Source organism: Salmo salar, chromosome 28 (assembly GCF_965601325.2).
Source record: "Salmo salar chromosome 28, fSalSal1, whole genome shotgun sequence".
NCBI lineage: Eukaryota > Metazoa > Chordata > Actinopteri > Salmoniformes > Salmonidae > Salmo > Salmo salar.
In genome coordinates, this window is record NC_138318.1 from 28,879,191 (window position 1) to 28,899,987 (window position 20,797).

Below are 20,797 nucleotides of genomic sequence, written 5' to 3' on the forward strand. Positions count from 1 at the left end.
TCTTGCCCAGAAACTAGAATATGCATATAATTATTAGATATGGATAGAAAACACTCTAAAGTTTCTAAAACTGTTTGAATGGTGTCTGTGTATAACAGAACTCATATGGCAGGCAAAAACCTGAGATTCCATGCAGGAAGTGGCCTGTGACAATTTGTTGTCCTTCTGTTGCATCTCTATCGAAATTACAGCATCTGTGCTGTTATGTGAAACTTTCTAAGGCTTCCATTGGCTCTCTAAAGCCTTCAGAAAGCGGAATGATGTGTCTCCTGTCTCTGGGCAAAGTACAGCAGCAGAGTTTGTAAGTGGTCTGCCTGGGGACAGTGAGACTGGAGATGCGTGTTCACGAGACATCGCCATTTTTTTTATTTTCCTCTTTGAATGAATACAACGTTGTCCGGTTGGAATATTATCGCTATTTTATGAGAAAAATAGCATAAATTGATTTTAAACAGCGTTTGACATGCTTCTAAGTACGGTAATGGAATATTTTGAATTTTTGTCACAAAATGCGCTCGAGCGTTACCCTTCGGATAGTGACCTGAACGCACGAACAAAACGGAGGTATTTGGATATAACTATGGGTTATTTGGAACCAAAACAACATTTGTTGTTGAAGTAGAAGTCCTGGGAGTGCATTCTGACGAAGAACAGCAAAGGTAATCCAATTTTTCTTATAGTAAATCTGAGTTTGGTGAGTACCAAACTTGGTGGGTGTCAAATTAGCTAGCCGTGATGGCTGAGCCATGTAAAATCTGACATGGCGCTTGCATAAAGGAGTTTTGCATTTATAATTCTTAAAATAATTTATGTATTTTGTCAACGTTTATCATGAGTAATTTAGTAAATTCACCGGAAGTTTTCGGTGGGTATGCTAGTTCTGAACATCACATACTAATGTAAAAAGCTGTTTTTTTTTATATATATAAATATGAACTTGATTGAACAAAACATGCATGTATTGTATAACATAATGTCCTAGGAGTGTCATCTGATGAAGATTATCAAAGGGTAGTGCTGCATTTAGCTGTGGTTTGGGCTTTTGTGACATATGCTTGCTTTGAAAATGGCTGTGTGATTATTTTTGCCTGGGTACTCTCCTGACATAATCTAATGTTTTGCTTTCGCTGTAAAGCCTTTTTGAAATTGGGCAACGTGGTTGGATTAACGAGAGTTATCTTTCAAATGGTGTAAAATAGTCATATGTTTGAGAAATTGAAGTTATAGCATTTTTGAGGTATTTGTATTTCGCGCCACGCGATTCCACTGGCTGTTGAATAGGGTGGGACGCTAACGTCCCACCTAGCCCAGAGAGGTTAAGGACAACAATGTCAAGGTATTGGAGTCGCCATCACAAAGCCCTGACCTCAATCCTATTTAAAAAAAAATAACAAAAAAAATGAAAGTGTGTGCAAGCAAGGAGGCCTACAAACCTGACTGTTACACCAGCTCTGTCAGGAGGAATGGGACAAAATTCATCCAATTTATTGCGGGAAGCTTGTGGAATGCTACCCAAAATGTTTGACCCCAAGTTAAACAATTTAAAGGCAATGCTACCAAATACTAATTGAGTGTATGTAAACTTCTGACCCAGTGGGAATGTGATGAAAGAAATAAAAGCTGAAATAAATCATTCTCTCTACTATTATTCTGACATTTCACATTCTTAAATTGAAGTGGTAATCCTAAATGACCTAAGACAGGGAATGTTTCCTAGGATTAAATGTCAGGAATTGTGAAAATTTTTGTTTAAATGTATTTGGCTATGTAAACTTCTGACTTCAACTGTACATACATACCAGGGATGTGAAGATCAAATGTTATTTGTCACATGCGCCGAATACAACAGGTGTAGACCTTACAATGAAATGTTTACTTACAATCATAAGGGCAATTATTACTTTTTTTAACAATGGTGTAACGTTAGGAGGAAGAGAATGCTTCCCCCCCCCCCCCCCCCCCCCAGTCGACTCGTGCTGGTAGAACACCGATTACATTGTACCTGCATCAAAGAGAAGCTACTTAAGCCAGCTAGATAACGTTAGCTATGCTAATTGAGACCACACAATTTGAACTGTGTGCTTTCTCCCCTTATCCTACAGCAAATAACAAGTCAATTTAGATTATTAAGAAGTAGTTTACCTGTTGCATCACCTCCTGGTATGTCAACTGCTTGGCATCCGACCCTAAGGTGCTACAGAGGGTAGTGTGTACGGCCCAATACAGCACTGGGGTCAAGCTTCCTGCCAACCAAGACCTAGATACTAGGCGATGTCAGAGGAAGGCCCAAAAACTGGTTAAAGACTCGAGTCACCTAAGTCATAGACTGTTCTCTCTGCTACCGCACGGCATGAGGTACCGGAACGCCAAGTCTAGGTCCAAAAGGCTCCTTAACAGCTACTACCCCCAAGCCATAAGACTGCTGAACAATTAATCAAATAACAACCCGTGCTATTTACATTACTTTGCTTTTACACTGCTGCTACTCACTGTTTATTATCTAAGCATGGTCACTTTACCCCTACCTACATGTACAAATTACCTCAACTAACCTGTATCCCTGCACATTGACTCGGTATCGTTACCACCTGTATATAGCCTCGTTATAATTTTATTTTTTACTTTTGTGTTTTTAGCAAATATTTTCTTAACTCTATTTCTTGAACTGCATTGTTGGTTAAGGGCTTGTAAGTAAGCGCTTCACAGTAAGGTCTACACCTGTTTTATTCAGCGCATGTGACTAATAAAATTTGATTTCTTGTAGCCTGTCCATATCATTTAACTTTTAGTTCTGTCATTTTAATTCCATCTTCCATTGATTACCCTAGATATCTCCTAATAACTTGCCAAACAGAGACTCTAGCTTTGACTGTAGCTTAGTGCAGGTTTGATGACTTGTGATTGGACAACAACAAGCTACCTGCGCCACTTTCGTGGAAAAACAAGAGCACCAGCAGCATAAATGATACCATTGTCTCTCTGCGGGAAGCACAATTTAGATTTGCAGTTTAAACATGAAGATAAAGGTTCAGTTTGTCACAACTCTCTCTCTCTCTCTCACACACACACACACACACACACACACACACACACACACACACACACACACACACACACACACACACAATGATAGAAGCATGGATTTCTCCATGTGTTTTTATCTGTAGTTTTCTGGGCTTGCTGGGGGATTGGATTTGCCTGGAAGGCATTGATGATGCCACAGATTGTCATTTGAATGAGTGGATGGTTCCTTCACTGCAAAACTAGTGTGTTATTGGACTGATTCCTTGTCACTCAGGTTATTCCATTTATAATACCAAAGAACACTTCCTGTTTGAATTTAGAGGAAGTAACACAACGAAACTGAATTGAAGTACGTAATTACTCTGGTAAACAACCTCTTCCTTCACTACTTATCTGATGAATATGTAACTGTAGGCCTAATGATCAGAACCCTAGTCTTATCAACACTATGTCTTCCATTAGGCTTCATACCCAAACTAGTTGATAACAGCCGGTTTCTTGTCCATTTTAAGATCACTTAACCAGTATTATACTTTATGTATTAGTAGCTTACTGTAGTGGTCCAGTCTTTTTAGATTAGGATAAAGTTGTTCCCATGACACTCATCCAAGGTCAGATTCTAGGTTTCCCTTAAATAGGTAACTTCTTTGGGCTCAACTCCCGTTAACGGGATCTATTTGACAACATCCGGTGAAATGGCAGAGCGGCAAATTCAAAAAACATAAAAAATATTTAACTTTCATACATTCACAAGTGCAACACACCAAATTAAAGCTTAACTTCTCATTAATCTAGCCACCGTGTCAGATTTCAAAAAGGCTTTACGGCAAAAGCAAACCATGCGATTATCTTAGGACAGCGCCAGCGTACCAACACATGAAAATCTGATTTCAACCCACCAGGCGCGACACAAAAGTCAGAAATGACGATTTAATTCATGCCTTACCTTAGAAGAAGTTCTTCTGTTGTCACTCCAATATGTCCCATAAACATCACAAATGGTCCTGTTGTTCGATTAATTCCGTCGTTATATCTCCAAAATGTCAATTTATTTGGTGCGTTTGATTCAGAAAAACACTGGTTCCAACTCGCCCAGCATGACTACCAAATATCTAATAAGTTACCTGTAAATGCTGTCCAAACATTTGAAACAACTTTCCTAATACAACTTTAGGTATTTTTTTAACGTAAATAATCGATAAAATGTAAGACGGAATAAACGGTGTTCAATACCGGATAAAAACAACATGAAGCGCGTGACCTGGAGCGTGCATCAAAACATTAGAGCACTCGGTATAATCTACCAATTATATGCATATCCTAGCTTCTGGGCCTGAGTAACAGGCAGTTTACTTTGGGCACATTTTCATCCGGATGTTAAAAATTCTGACCCCTAGCCAAAATAAATTAAGATTAAGATTTGGGGATGTTAAACTGATCTCAGAGCTGTACCTAAGGGAAATTACTACCCAGAGATTTAGTAAAAGGGTATTTCAGTGCTTCTGGGAGGGGAGAGGGTGTCACTCCAAATCTCTTCATCCTCAGCCCTGATTGGTTAGAGATATAGGTAGGAGGAGGTGAATGGAGATTGAGTGGTGAACTCAGTGTTGCTGCATGGTAACTACAGTCATGCTGCAGCTGGTTCCTCATAGTAGAAAGAAGCTTAACTGTTTTCATGCAGTCCTACAGTATAGCTTATATGAGGAGCTCATATAACATTTAGTTAGACTAAGTGATCTTACACACATAACCGCCTTTTGGGATGTAGGAGAGTTGGTCTCAGTTGCAGACGCTCTTATCATCTTACATCTAGACGTTCCGCTAGCGGAACACCGCTCCAATATCCAATGATAGGGTGTGGCGCGAAATACAAACTCCTCAAATCAAACATATGACTATTTTACAGCATTTTAAAGACAAGACTCTCCTTTATCTAACCACACTGTCCGATTTCAAAAAGGCTTTACAACGAAAGCAAAACATTAGATTATGTCAGGAGAGTACCCAGCCAGAAATAATCAGACACACATTTTTCAAGCTAGCATATAATGTCACAAAAACCAAAACCACAGCTAAATGCAGCACTAACCTTTTTGATGATCTTCATCAGATGACACTCCTAGGACATTGTTATACAATACATGCATGTTTTGTTCAATCAAGTTCATATTTATATCAAAAACCAGCTTTTTACATTAGCATGTGACGTTCAGAACTAGCATTCCCACCGAACACTTCCGGTGAATTTACTAAATTACTCACGATGAACGTTAACCTCTATGGGCTAGGCGGGACGAATTCGTCCCACCTACGTAACAGCCACTTGTATCCAGTGGCGCGATTTTTGAATCGTTTGAAATACTATTACTTCAATTTCTCAAACATATGACTATTTTACAGCTATTTAAAGACAAGACTCTCGTTTATCTAACCACACTGTCCGATTTTCAAAAAGGCTTTACAACGAAAGCAAAACATTAGATTATGTCAGGAGAGTGCCCAGCCAGAAATAATCAGACACCCATTTTTCAAGCTAGCATATAATATCACATAAACCCAAACCACAGCTAAATGCAGCACTAACCTTTTATGATCTTCATCAGATGACACACCTATGACATTATGTCATACAATACATGCATGTCTGTTCAATCAAGTTCATATTTATATCAAAAAACAGCTTTTTACATTCGCATGTGACGTTCAGAAAAAGCATACCCCCCGCAAACATCGAGGGAAATTTACTAACAGTTTGCTAAATTACTCACGATATACGTTCACAAAAAGCATAACAATTATTTTAAGAATTATAGATACATTACTCCTCTATGCACTCGATATGTCCGATTTTAAAATAGCTTTTCGGATGAAGCACATTTTGCAATATTCTAAGCACATAGCCCAGCCATCAAAGGCTAGCTATTTAGACACCCGGCAAGATTAGCCTTCACCAATATCAGATTTACTATTATAAAAGTTTGATTACCTTTTGTTGTCTTCGTCAGAATGCACTCCCAGGACTTCTACTTCAATAACAAATGTAGGTTTGGTCCCAAATAATCCATCTTTATATCCAAATAGCGTCGTTTTGTTCGTGCGTTCTAGACACTATCCGAAATGGTAAACCACGGTCGTGCGCATGGCGCAGAACGTGACAAAAAATGTCTAAATATTCCATTACCGTACTTCGAAGCATGTCAACCGCTGTTTAAAATCAATTTTTATGCAATTTATCTCGTAGAAAAGCGATAACATTCCGACCGGGAATCTGCAATAAGCTAAACAGCCTAATGAAAATACTCCACGGGGGGCTAATCGCGCACGCGCCTCATTCCATTGTCACCTAATGGGACACTTGGATAAGGCGATAATCTGTTTCAGCCTGAGGCTGCCTCGTAATCGTTCATGATTTTCCCGGGTTCTGAGAGCCTATTGGAGCCCTGGGAATTGTCACGTTACAGCTAAGATCCTTACTCTTCAATAAACAGATGCAAGACGCACGACTCCTTGTCAGACAGGCCACTTCCTGCATGAAACCTTGTCAGGTTTTTGCCTGCCATAGGAGTTCTGTTATACTCACAGACACCATTCAAACAGTTTTAGAAACTTTAGGGTGTTTTCTATCCAAACCTGAACAATAATATGCATATTCTAGCTTCTGAGTTGGTGTAGGAGGCAGTTAAAAATGGGCACATATTTTTTCCAAAATTCTCAATACTGCCCCCTAGCCCAAACAGGTTAACAAAAAACATAACAATTATTTTAAGAATTATAGATGCAGAACTCCTTTATGCAATCGCGGTGTCTGATTTTTAAAATAGCTTTTTGGTGAAAGCACATTTTGCAATATTCTGAGTAGATAGCCCGGCCATCACAGGCTAGCTATTTTGACACCCACCAAGTTTGGTACTCACCAAACTCAGATTTACTATAAGAAAAATTTGATTACCTTTGCTGTTCTTCGTCAGAATGCACTCCCAGGACTTCTACTTCAATAACAAATGTTGGTTTGGTTCCAAATAATCCATAGTTATATCCAAATAGCGGCGTTTTGTTTGTGCGTTCAAGACACTATCCGAAGGCACATATCGTGAGAGAAAATTTCAAAATCTATCCAAATCAAACAATTCTATGCATATTCTAGTTTCTGGGCAGGAGTAGTAAACAGATTAAATCGGGTACGTTTTTTATCTGGCCGTGAAAATACTGCCCCCTATCCATAACAGGTTAAAGGAAAACTCCACCCAAAAAATGATTTTGGTATTTGTTTCATTAGTCCATTGTTGATACAGTCCCCAAATTGTTTTGCATGTCAGCAATCCTGTTTTCAAGCTGTATGACTTTCAAAATGCAGCTGGTATGATGTATTCTGCATCATATTGGTTGTGTTTTTGAAAGTTCTATATCTTGAAAACTTGAGCACTGACATGCAAAACATGTTGGGACTATATCAACAATGGACTAATGAAACCAATACCAAAATAGGTTTTGGGTGGGAATTTTCTGTAATTTGCACGATACTACATGTAGAGTCGGTTTGCACCGAGTGTGACAGCAGTCTGACGTCCACCAGCGGGGTGGTCCCTAAAACACATTGCGCCGAATGAATGGCAGATTGCCGTTTGGTGTGTGTGTGTGTGTGTGGTCCGTTACGAAACACAACACTGGAGACGGGGCACAAAGCCAATGGAAATGGAAGGTTCCAGTGTTTTTTTTTTTATTGGAAAAAAATGTAATGGCGGGGCAACTTTCTCTGATACTAGCCTGAATCTTTTCACGATTGGCCTTTAATAGATTTTCTCTCTCATTAGTTTAGTAGTGTAGCCAAGCCTAATGCTTATTCAATCATCATTAAGTCTTTGTTCCACACTTCTTTACCTTGCACCTTGTTACTGCCATGTCTGCAGGCTATAGGCTAGCGCCAGAAGCATATCTACTCTGTAGCCTGTTCTACCCTAAATACTGTCGGCCTATATATCTGGTTATCCACAGCAGCCTCATTCATTTCTTCAATCAATTAATGGGTTAGGCCTAGAGGTTTCAGGTGGTCACAATCCCAATTACAACTCCCATGTCACTGGTTTTACTGCTTCCTTCCTATATTGGATAGCATGCTTTTTGATAGCTCACTGCTAGTGGTGTATTTTGATGGTGAGATGGCAGGCAATTTTCTATTTTTCTCCATGTGTTTTTGTTGCATTCAGGACCACCACACCCACAACTCAATGCTGAATGCTCTATGAGTTAGCCTATTTTTGAGTAGGGGAGTCAAACTCATTTTTGCCCTGGGGGCCAGAGGGCCGCACTGAAAATGTATTATTTGCTTGCTGTCAAAATTAGCAAAAAATAGTCCTCTAATTTTTTTTAAATGTTCGATGCTCCCTGACTGTCTAGCTTTCATTTGGGTGATTTTATTAGCGCGCAGGACACAGTAAAGAAACTGTATGAATGCAGGTCCATTATCATTTATACAGTTTCCATTTGGTCTTAGTAATGTAAAAATATGTCGAAGTTAATTTGTTTTACTTAAACCACTGGGTTGGACCACCTCACGGGCCAGGCTGTATGTTTGATTTTTTTTTTTGGGGGGGGAGGGAATTTTTGCGTTGTAATTTCAGAAAATTGCCATAATATATCTTGTGGAACCCGCCAGTGTTGTGATTGGCTGTGATATTCACAGCCAAGAGAGAGAGTTTGAAGTCAAACTGGAAAGCTGGTCTGACTTTGGCTGTGTTATTTAGTGGAAATCGCTCTGCCATTTTTCTTTTTTGCTAAAATTCTACACTGTTCACTCAATTTCAGTTTAAGTGAAAACATGCACTGGTGAACCAAAACCGCTATTTGAAGCTGGTGGACCAAAACGGAAAGTAACTTTTTAGTTTTGTTCCACCACCTTCAAACTGGTAAAAATGTGATATATTTTTTTTAAGTCAAAGTATATTTTACAGCAATTTGGATGGTACACTGATTTCCTACACTATTCATTGCTTGTTTTCTCACATAAAGTGTAGAATTCTAGCAACTAGGAAATTAGCTGTTTCTACTAGATAACACAGCCACAAAGTCAGAACAGCTCTCCCAATTTGACAACAGATGTTGCTCCGCCGGAAGAAAATTCTTCAGCCAATCACATCGCTGGCGGGCAAATAATACTGTGAACACTGTCATTCCACTATTAGCAGCAAATATTATGGACATTTTCTGAAATTAAAATGCAAATATTTGTACAAATCCTATGTGTGGCACCTTTTTAATCGTGCATCACTGTCTCATGTTCAAATGCCCTAAAATGAATTCCTGAACAGCGGATTGATTTAATACCTCTCATCTGTCAAACCAAAGTGGATGACCTATTTTCTCTCCCTCCCTCTCTCTGCCTCTGAAATGTTCCCGAAATGGGATGGTTGGTTTAACTAGCTGCTGCAGATGAAGTCATGTTAACCCAGAAATGGCTCGTTCTGCGCTCCCTTTAGCCAATGGTGGAAAAGTACCCAATTGTCATACTTGAGTAAAAGTAAAGATGTACCTTTTTTAATAGAAAATTACTCAAGTAAAAGCGAATGTCACACAGTAAAATACTACTTGAGTAAAAGTATTTGGTTTGAAATATATTAAGTATCAAAAGTGAATTTTAATTGCTAAAATATACTTAAGTAAAAGTACAAATCATTTCAAATTCCTTATATTAAGCAAACCAGTTGGTGCCATTTTCTTGTATTTTTATATTTACGGAAAGCCAGGGGCACACTCCAACAATCAGACATCATTTACAAACAATGCATTTGTGTTTAGTGAGCCGCCAGATTCGCTTGATAATTGTGTGAATCGGACCATTTTCGTGTCCTGCTAAGCATTCAAAATGTAACGAGTACTAGGGGCTATAGCTGTATTTGACCACTTCTTTATGAAACATTTTTCCTCTCGTTTTGTTCTGAAGGAGGGGGTTGTAATTGGGGCAATGGGAGAGAGGCAGGGTTTTAAGTGATGGCTTGGCTAAGTCCTGTTCACTAACCCAGAAACCAAAGAACTCTGCTCTAGCTGGATTGATTGGCTAGATTTGACCACTTCTCTTATTTATTTAGGCTACCAGTTTCTTTTTTCACATTATGTTCTGGAGGAGGAAGGGGTTGGAATGGGGGGGTTAAACTAATGACGCTGATTACTGGTTGAAGCGAATTGGGTTGGTGACTTGGATCGTCGGTTTGTTCTGCTCGTAGAAACTTTAAGTAGGAGTATTTCAAAATGGATTAACAAAATGTTGTGTTAGTTTGTCCTGACAGTTTTTTCTGGGAAAGTAACTTGTGCAAAGTGTTTAGGAAGTGTGACTTGGGCTATGTAAATAAGCAAATGACAACATTTTGATTTTAGTGAAGTGGACTTCTAAAACTGTACTACTTACAACATTGACAAAGCCTATGTAGCTACTCTGTCCTTGATTTTGCCATTGTACCTAAACAACAACGGTATTCTGCGTTTAAGGGTTTTGAAACTATAGTGAGGTTGTGTGGTTGGGGACAAACCACTGTCAAGTGGAGGGATGTTGCCTCTGACCTCTTTACTGGATCAATGGGATTAACCATGTAGTTTAGGATGTAATGACCTGTTCATGGCTGCTTGGATACTTATCATATTATGTTTTGTAGTGAATGGTGCTCAGCCAAGTGAGACGAGTGAACGAACTCCAGCTGTGGCTTTGGCGGTTGAGAAGAGGGTCTTGTGTTCAGTATCTAGCCTAGCCTAGCCTGCTAATTGTGTGTCTGTCAGGGCTGGCACAATTGTGTAACCGACAATTATGGATAAGAACCTTGAACAATATATTTTTTTGTCATAATCGTTAATATATTAATTTTAGTGGGTAACATTTTTAGTTATCCCAGTACATGTTTTTAATTTTTACATGAGGGTAGGCTAAGAGAACGGCACGATCAGGAGGAAAAGCTTAATTTTCCAAAGTTCCATGCATTCAAAACCATTCGTTTTTGAGACCAAAACTGTGTTGTATTCATTAGGCTAAGTATGTCGTAGCAATTTTTTTTGAAGATTCATTGCAAGCTCAAAAAAAAAATCACCAAAAATGTCAGTTATGACAATCATTTCCCAAAATTACACTTGTCACAGCCCGTGTGTGTGGCAGCTTCATTAAATAGTACCCACAAAACACCAGTCTCAACGTCAACAGTGAAGAGGCAGGGTTTTAATTGATGGCTAGGCTAAGTGTCTGTTCTTTTGCCCGTCTTAATCTTTTCTTTTTGTTGGCCAGTCTGAGATATGGCTTTTTCTTTGCAACTCTGCCTAGAAGTCCAGCATCCCGGAGTCGCCTCTTCACTGTTGACATTGAGACTGGTGTTTTGCAGGTACTATTTAATGAAGCTGCCAGTTGAGGACTTGTGAGGCGTCTGTTTCTCAAACTAGACACTAATGTACTTGTCCTCTTGCTCAGTTGTGCACCAGGGCCTCCCACTCTTCTGGTTAGAGCCAGATTGCGCTGTTCTGTGAAGGGAGTTGTACGCAGCGTTGTACGGGATCTTCAGTTTCTTGGCAATTTCTCGCATGGAATAGCCTTAATTTATCAGAACAAGAATAGACTGAGTTTCAGAAGAAAGTTATTTGTTTCTGGCCATCATGAGCCTGTAATCAAACCCACAAATGCTGATACTCAACTAGTCTAAAGAAGGCCAGTTTTATTGCTTCTTTAATCAGAACAACAGTTTTCAGCTGTGCTAACATAATTGCAAAAGGGTTTACCGGATGCTCAATTAGCCTTTTAAAATGATAAACTTGGATTAGCTAACACAACGTGCCATTGGAACACAGGGGTGATGGTTGCTGATAATGGGCCTCTGTACGCCTGTATAGATATTCCATTAAAAATCAGCCGTTTCCAGCTACAATAGTCATTAACAATGTCTACACTGTATTTCTGATCAATTTTATGTTAATGGCCCAAAAATGTAGCTTTTCCTTCAAAAACAAGGACATTTCTAAGTGACCCCAAACTTTTGAACGGTAGTGTATGTGCATTGGAAATTTGATGAGGGGGGGCAAAGAGATAGATATGATAAAGATAAAATGGGAAGTCGGTGTGGTTGTGGAGAATTAGGTTAGCTAGGCCTATATAGGAAGGATTGGTGGTTGATCACTGAGAATGTCAAAGATTCCCAGTAATTGACATTTCGGAGAAAAGCTACTTTTTTTTTAATGACCTTTCAAATCCGAAATAATATTTTTGTTACATTTTGTTAGCTCAGCTGGTTAGCTAGCGCTGTCTCATTGACCACGAAACGTTGCTAATGCTAGCTAGCCACTTAATATAAATTGTTTTCTCAAAATGTATGTTAGTTAACTAAGTTAACAATGTTATGAATATGACTCCCATCTGCTGTCGACATCAGGATACAATTTGAGAGCACTAGTTTGCTCCAAAACGTGGTTATATAGCTTTGACTGCATGCTGACAGGGAATTCGGAGCCATTCAGAGGCTAACTACACCAGCTTACTGTGAAGCAATTGTAATGACAGTCCACCACAACATGCCCAAGAGTATCCTGATTAGCAAGGGGTCGTCTGTTTTAATTTCATTGTGTATTAGAAACACAGTTTGGGAACATTGTGAGGGGAATTCGCCAGTGGTTGAATGGGGAATTGGGCTTCCCAGGAAAATATTGTCTGCGGTTGCAACAGTAACCAAGTGGGGCGGGGCTTAGCAAAGGGTCAATTGTGCCACTTGGCAGAAGACTAGGGCCTATGTACGTACATTTCCAGTGACTGCAACGGGATGCATAGGCTTACATCTTCAGAGAAACTGTAGGCTACGTGTTTTTGGGCCTCCAATGGATCCAAATTCCACAACACTTCTGGAATGTTCTGTTTATTCATGGAATGCATTGTTCTGTTTCCACAGGTTTTGAGAGCATTCTAGAAGGGTTGTTTGGGTCGAGGTTGGTGGAGGACCTAACGTTATTTAAAGGTGAGTCCGTATGTTGCACTGACTGACACACAAACCAACATACGCTAATTAAAACCTAAATTATGTCCATCCCATTCATAACAAATCATTGTTCTAAGACTCCTGAACTGAAGCCTGTGTTGATTTTCTTAACAATTCCAGAGTCAAACATATCAAGAGGTGCAGGGATTAGTATTCCAGTAGGCCTATTTGGCGCCTCCCCCCTTACATATGAAGTCGGGAGTTTGGAGCCGATGTAAAAGCCTGTACACTTCTTTTTGGCATTATTTGGGGTTTTGACAACTTCTTTTTGAGAGCTGTAAACGACTAAACGGGACTACAATACAATTTGTTTTGGTTTTAAGGAAAAGTACAATAGGATCCATACCAAGAAAATTATGGAAGTTAGTGGGGTTACAATAAAAACATTGTGAGTTCAGCTAAAACTAGAACCCTCAGGGCTCCATTCAATTTGCCATAATCACACCGGCAGCCCAATCCAGATTTTGATTCCACTAATTGGTCTTCTGACCAGTCAGATCAGCTCTTCTGGGGAAAATATCAGAATTGGGCTGCTTGTGTGAACGCAGCCTTGTTGTCTAAGAGCCAGAAACCTCAGTACTACAAGAATGCATTCTTGTGCTCAACAAACCATACAACTCAAACATGCTCTCTCTTCTGACAAAAATACTAGGACCTGTTTTTCATTTCTATACTTGATGAATACTGGAGTTCATTTATAGAAATTAAAAAAAAGACATGGAAAAAAATATACTGGACTTTATGTTAGTGTAACACATTGCTCATAGAATACAATATGAACTTAGGAGAGGGGTTAACAATGAACTGGCCATGAAAGCCTATTCCATCAGACATTGTTCATTTAGATGATTTAATAGGCACTGTAGACCTAGTTCAACAGTGAATCAATATGAAACTATATTATTAAGGTATGCTCTTTGCTGAAGGTTAGTAGGACTCAAAGCAAATGGATTTCCATGGCAACTGACAAACCAGGCACCAATTCGCGGTCACTGACACCATTTGGAAACTTTCTTTGTGTTGGTCTGAGATGAACTCTTTGTCTGTTCATGTTTAGTTTTACTAAATTCACCCTCCCCATGACTCTTAAATGAATCCCCAAGGAGTGCATGTTTAGTTTTACTAAATTCACCCTCCCCATGACTCTTAAATGAATCCCCAAGGAGTGCATGTTTAGTTTTACTAAATTCACCCTCCCCATGACTCTTAAATGAATCCCCAAGGAGTGCATGTTTAGTTTTACTAAATTCACCCTCCCCATGACTCTTAAATGAATCCCCAAGGAGTGCATGTTTAGTTTTTTGCCTTAACACTGCACAACTAATTTCAAATGATCCAAGCATGATGATTAGTTGATTGTGAATCCGCTGTGTCGTGCTAGGGCAATAACCAAAACATGCACCCCTTGGGGTCCTGAGGACAGAGTTAGGGAAACCCTGCTCTAATCTCATTTTAGGTATTCATGTAAGTAACCAAACAATCCGTTATGAATGTAGTGCATAATATAGGCTATACTTTTCCTATAACTTTAGAAATCACATTCACTGGAAAGTACTTTTTTTATTTTTATTACCAATCAGTTGTCGATGTCTACTCATGTTTTGTCTTTCTACAATAAGTGGTTGACTCTGACATCTGTGATCCTTAAGTCTAGGGGACTGTCAGTGTATCCAAGATTTCTAGAGGTTTTATTTTGATGCCTTGTTCTTCACCACCATCTTAGATGTATTTTGTCATACTATACCCTGTCCTTTCTAAAATGTCTCTTCTCGTGGATCCAGACGGTGAGCCTGAAGGTGTTACAGACTGGTCATTTGACAAGAACTGCCTGTTCTGCTGCTTAAGACGAGACAAAGTCAAGGTAACGACTTTTCTTTTCACGTCTTTCTCTTGCTCTATTGTCTTCTTCTGTTCCACCCCTAGATGAGTATCCCTGCTGTATTATCACACTACAGAAACAGCAGTCTTCTTCTGTTCCACCCCTAGATGAGTATCCCTGCTGTATTATCACACTACAGAAACAGCAGTCTTCTTCTGTTCCACCCCTAGATGAGTATCCCTGCTGTATTATCACACTACAGAAACAGCAGTCTTCTTCTGTTCCACCCCTAGATGAGTATCCCTGCTGTATTATCACACTACAGAAACAGCAGTCTTCTTCTGTTCCACCCCTAGATGAGTATCCCTGCTGTATTATCACACTACAGAAACAGCAGCAACATTGTCCTTTAGAAGCACCTTGTTTTTGATTGAATGATTGGAAATTGAATACTTCAAGTCTTTCTCTCTCTCTCTCGTTGTACATGTACCTCTCTCTCTCTCTCTCGTTGTACATGTACCTCTCTCTCTCGTTGTACATGTACCTCTCTCTCTCGTTGTACATGTACCTCTCTCTCTCTCTCTCTCTCTCTCTCGTTGTACATGTACCTCTCTCTCTCGTTGTACATGTACCTCTCTCTCTCTCTCTCTCTCTCTCTCTCTCTCTCTCTCTCTCTCTCTCTCTCTCTCTCTCTCTCTCTCTCTCTCTCTCTCTCTCTCCTGTTGTACATGTACCTATCTGCTGTGAAGTGGTAATATTTTCAAAGACCGTAGGCTACAAAGAAGGCACATTGAGAAGTGAATGTGGAACAACTAGGGCTAGGCTGTATGAATAGGTGTTATTCTGAAAGAGACCTAGAGGAAGTAACTAGCCTCATTTATTCTGAAAGAGAAAGCTTCAGAGCTTGAGGAACTACACTTATGAATTGTTAGTATTCTGAAACATGGAACTGACTGAGGCCAGATTTGATTTTGAAGGCCATACAGACTGTATAGACTCTAATGGAGGCGGATTGGAGGGGAGTTTGCTCAAACTTCACCCATCAACTGGACCTTAGCCTATAGAGAAGCAGAGCTGTGTCCATGAAAGCAGATCTGCACTTGAAGAGAAATAAAAAGAACAAACTGCTCATCCTCCCATTCCACCTGCCTACTGTACTGATCTAGGACAGTGGTTCCCCAAAAAAATTTTGGAACTCAGTCCAGCCTTCAGCTAACTCTTGAAAGTTGTAATAGTAGAATGCACAAGGTGCCATCTTTTGTAATTGAGTAGTGCATTATCAGTTTTCCCCAGTAATTGCAGACCTCAGAGCTGTTTATAATTTGTCAGAAATGTCCAGATCAACTAGTCCATGTCAGCTATAATTTTTTTAGCTAGGTTTTTTTTTAGCTATTTTTTTTATTAGCTAGGTTTTTTTAGCCTATACATTTAGTTTTAATGTTTGAATCACTCAAATATCACTCGCATACACAGATGTGGCGTAATCTATAGAATTGCATGAAAATTTGCTTTAAAATTAAAAATTATCTTCACCCCATGACAAAATGTGTAGAATTGCAGGAAAATGCCAGCAAGAGGTGTGTGAAGCATTTGTCATGAACAGTGCTTCTGCCCATAGAAATAGATGTGACCCACGGGCTGTTCCCCAATGCTGGATCGGGGGCCTGAGTGAAAAAGTTTGGGACCCGCTGATCTAGGAAAACAACAAACATTGCCCCTAACAGATACAGGCCAGGGTCAAATATTGTTATCTCCCTAATGGATAAAGCCCCCATGCAGTCTTTTGTAATCACCACTGTCTAATAAACATATTTTCATTAAACAGTGATTTATCATTTATTTCCCTGTGCCTCCTTTGGCCCTTGAAATGCTCAGTCTAATCGTGTGGGTGCTAGGAAACAAATGTGAAGATATTTACCTGCACAGCCCTGATAGGGGATGGGCTCTAGACCATCCTTACCTAGATGAACAGTCTTTGGACTATTATAATCAGATAACATTGTGATGTGGACCATAGATTCCATCCCACCCGAACAGGCTGAAATTCAAGGATTTTTTTTCAAAAAGCTCTTACACGAAGGGCCGATCATAATTTTCGCAATTTCAGAGTTTTATTTGTACAAAAAAAACCGGAGGAAATCATGTGTTTAACGGCACTGCGCCTTTACCCCCAACTAGGGTTGCACATTTTGGGGAATATTCAGAGGTGAACACTTTCTATGGGAATTAACAGAAATCTATGCAAATGAATATTAATACCATTTAAAAGTAATGTTTTTTGCATTGGATATATTTACCATATCATATGGAGACAAACATAACATTTGTACCTTATCATAAGTAGACATAATTGCAAATTGATTAAATCCTTCCAATCGGGGGAAAAAAAGAAAAAAAAAATGGTTATGAATTGAACTTTAATTAAATGACTTGACTCTTCACATGGGATGATTTCACTGAACAACAAAAGAAAGGGAATATTGAATGATCCATTGCATCTCCCAAAAACGTTTTCAACATACATCTGTAAAATTATAGTCTAGAAACTAAGGCTTTGGTTGTCTTCGTCTCAGGCTTCCATGTCTTCTCCCTGGACCTCCTCAGTCCACCTCTTGAACATCAGACTCTGAGGCCTCAACTTCACTGTCACTTTCCAACCTTGTTGAGGATGGCTCGTTGTCAGGCTCAAAAAGCCTCAAATTTGCCCGGATGGCCACATTTTTCACATTTTCCAGTGCACATTTTCCAGTGCAAATACCTTCTGTGGTCCAAGGTCATTGATGACTGTCTTCTGCCTTCAGCTCATCTGCAATGTAGAGACCGGTGTGTCTGTTGTCCCTTGTGTCTGTGCTCTTGTAGAATACTGCTGGAGGGGTGGAGATGATATAGTTAATTATTCCTTGCCCATGACCGTTCGACCACCAATCGGATGATTGCAATAGTCTGCTTTCTCTGATTTGCTTGACCTTCACTTGAACGCTGAACTCTGCATCCAGCAAACGAGTAGATAAAGCATGTCTGGTTGGAGGGGTGTATGCTGGGTGAAGAACATTCAGAAATCTCTTCCAATACACATTACCTGTGAGCATCAGAGGCGAATCAGTTGCATACACAGCTCGAGCAAGACATTCATCAGCATTTCTGACTACGTTCCTCCATTGAGTCAAAAAAACTTCTGATTCCAGGAGGACCATGAGCTGTTGCTATCGATAATGTGTCTGATTCATAATTTTCAACTCGAATAGAAATAGGGGGACTTTTGTCAGAGGTTGCCTGTGAGCGCTGAGGGATCTTTATGCACTTGGCCAGATGATTCTGCATCTTTGTTGCATTCTTCATATATGATTTGGCACAATATTTGCAAATGTATACAGCTATTCCTTCTACATTAGCTGCAGTGAAATGTCTCCACACATCAGATAGTGCCCATGGCATTTTCCTGTAAAGAGCAATAAGGCACCTTGGGGTTTGTGGTATATGGCCAATATACTATGGCTAAGGGCTATATCCAGACACTCTGTGTTGTCGTGCATAAGCGCACCCCTTAGCAGTGGTATATTGGCCATATACCACACCCCCTTGTAAGCCTTATTGCTTAAGTACGTGTCTACCATATGCCACAGCATGTCACTTCTGCTGCTAAGACGCTATTCCATTTGTTTCTGTTTCTCCTCCCAGGAGCACTTAGTTGGCCTGAGTAACCAGGGGTTGGAGAGTGGGGCTAAACCCCTGCTGGTCAAAGACCAGACCAAGATCAACAGACTTGAGAAACAAGCAGAGGAATTTTTTAATGCAGTCCTCTACAAAAAAGGTAGGTCTTTACTTATGAAGAACTAGATTTGTTACAGCAATTTCTGTAAGATTGTGTATTGACAGGAATATCTAACAGGACCATGTGTGTTCTTAGTTACATTTGAGAAACTGTTGCTATGGTTGAGATGGCTTTCGCTCACGGGCCTTGGGTCAACCGTCTCTACAGATGTCTTTGTAATGTTTTTTTGTTTGTTGCTGTCCTTCAATCAGATGTGCCCAGCTTCTCAGACCCGCACATTCCAGTAGTGGCTCTGGAGATAATGCAGAGGATGATCCGCCAGTTTGCTGCAGAATATACCTCAAAAAGCAGTTCCTCTACTCCGGACAGCCGCTCCACTCCCAGGCCTGGTCTCCACCCAGACCAAAGCCTGCCTCCTCCCCCCTCGCTGCCCACGGTGCCCCCAGCTGCCAGCCCTGGTGGTACTGCGACCGCCTCCGTACCCAGCCAGAACCCCGTCCTCTCCAAGCTGCTGATGGCCGACCAGGACTTACCTCTCGACCTCACTGTCAAGAAGCCTCTGCCACAGCCTGTAGAACAAGGTAGGAGCAGATGCACCAGTGCTGGTAGTAGACTGACTGAGCAGAACACTTGTACTGGTAATAGATTTGATGTGAAGTAACCTCTTCCTCACTGTCAAGAGGTTGCCGCCACAGCCTGCAGAACAAGGTAGCAGCAGATTCACTACACTACTTTACTGCACACTAGGGTTGAATGGTGGGAACCTGGTTACTGAGATTTACTGGAATTTACCGCCCAAAACCACTCCCTTTTCCCAGGATAAATAACTATCAGATACTGGTAAATTATGATAAATGATTTATATGAACAGCATATGAACGAGTTTTAATGACTCCAACTTTGGTGTATGTAAACTTCCAACTTCAACTGTAGCTAGCTACATCTATGGGCTTTATGTTTTTCTGTCGTGCATAATGTGCAGTAGCCTATATCATATAGTTATTCGATAACGGCACAAACATTTTGACTTTTTTGGGCTTGGGCTCATTAAATGTCGTTAATGAAGGGCTCGTAAAATATATTTCATATTTGGCTTATCATGCTGAGGTTTGAATGTTCTTGCTGATCAAAGCATATTTCAATGATTTATAATGCTTTTGAAAGGACCCTTCCGGTTTTGACGGCAAATACCGGGTTACCCGGGAGAAAGGGATTTATTCTTGGGATGGAATATTTAGTAAAATACTGGGAAAATATTCAACCCTATTGCACATGTACTGCGCTAACACTTGTGTCCTGTACCTAGATGGAGTCCTGGACCTGTCACTCAAAAAGGGAAGGGCCAAAAGCAGCACGTCATCGCTCCGCAGCCCTCACCTTTCCCAGACGTCCGCTCTTAGAGGGTAAGACCAACTTTCTGTTTCTACATCCTGTAGGGCTTTACCATAGCTCACTCCCCAACCTGTTCAAACAACAGTTTAGAACAACCTGTAGGAGCACATGAAGCGATGGTCACCAACTCTGGTCCTGGGGAGATGCATGGTGTGCGTGTTGATTTGACTGTGTGACATTAGTGGTTTCACATGTGCATCTTCAAGAAGGACATCTTGAAGGAAATGCTTTGGTATCAGGAGACATTATTATTATTATTATTATTATTATTATTATTATTGGATTCCTTTTAAATACACAATAAGATGTAGTTAAGATTCCAATGGATTTAAGAAATGAGCAAAATAATCCAAATAAACCCCTAACCATTACTTTCTGTTCTACTGATAACACAGCATGGTGTTCAATGGTTTACATTGACCTTCATTTCAAGGTCAAAAATCATTTAAAATCTTTAATCCAGTAAACTCTTGTGTTTTGCCCTAGGGCAATGCCTCATGATATCACACCGTGGTATGGATGTTAGTGCATTTGAAGTGGAACACCGTGGAATACATTTTTTAATTTGGATTAATTAAGCTCCAGTTTCTCCGCTCTCTAGCTACACTCCTCTCTGGAGGGGGAGGAGGGAGGGGAGGAGGAGGGAGGAAGGAAGGTGGAGTGGAGGAAGGAAGGAAGGTGGAGTGGAGGAAGGAAGGAAGGTGGAGTGGAGGAAGGAAGGTGGAGTGGAGGAAGGTGGAGTGAAGGAAGGAGGAGTGGAGGAAGGAAGGTGGAAGGAAGGTGGAGTGGAGGAAGGAAGGT

General features: G+C 40.2%; 1 protein-coding gene across 1 annotated transcript in view; it reads left to right on the forward strand.

Moving 5' to 3' along the window:
- LOC106589767 (uncharacterized) overlaps positions 1-20,797 on the forward strand; it is a 77,057-nt gene that overhangs the window by 18,598 nt on the left and 37,662 nt on the right. Inside the window, exons 2-6 of the mRNA XM_014180097.3 lie at positions 12,927-12,992; positions 14,795-14,874; positions 18,511-18,643; positions 18,856-19,185; positions 19,911-20,007. Of these exons, the coding sequence (XP_014035572.3) occupies positions 12,927-12,992; positions 14,795-14,874; positions 18,511-18,643; positions 18,856-19,185; positions 19,911-20,007 (706 nt within the window). The remainder of the gene's footprint in view (positions 1-12,926; positions 12,993-14,794; positions 14,875-18,510; positions 18,644-18,855; positions 19,186-19,910; positions 20,008-20,797) is intronic.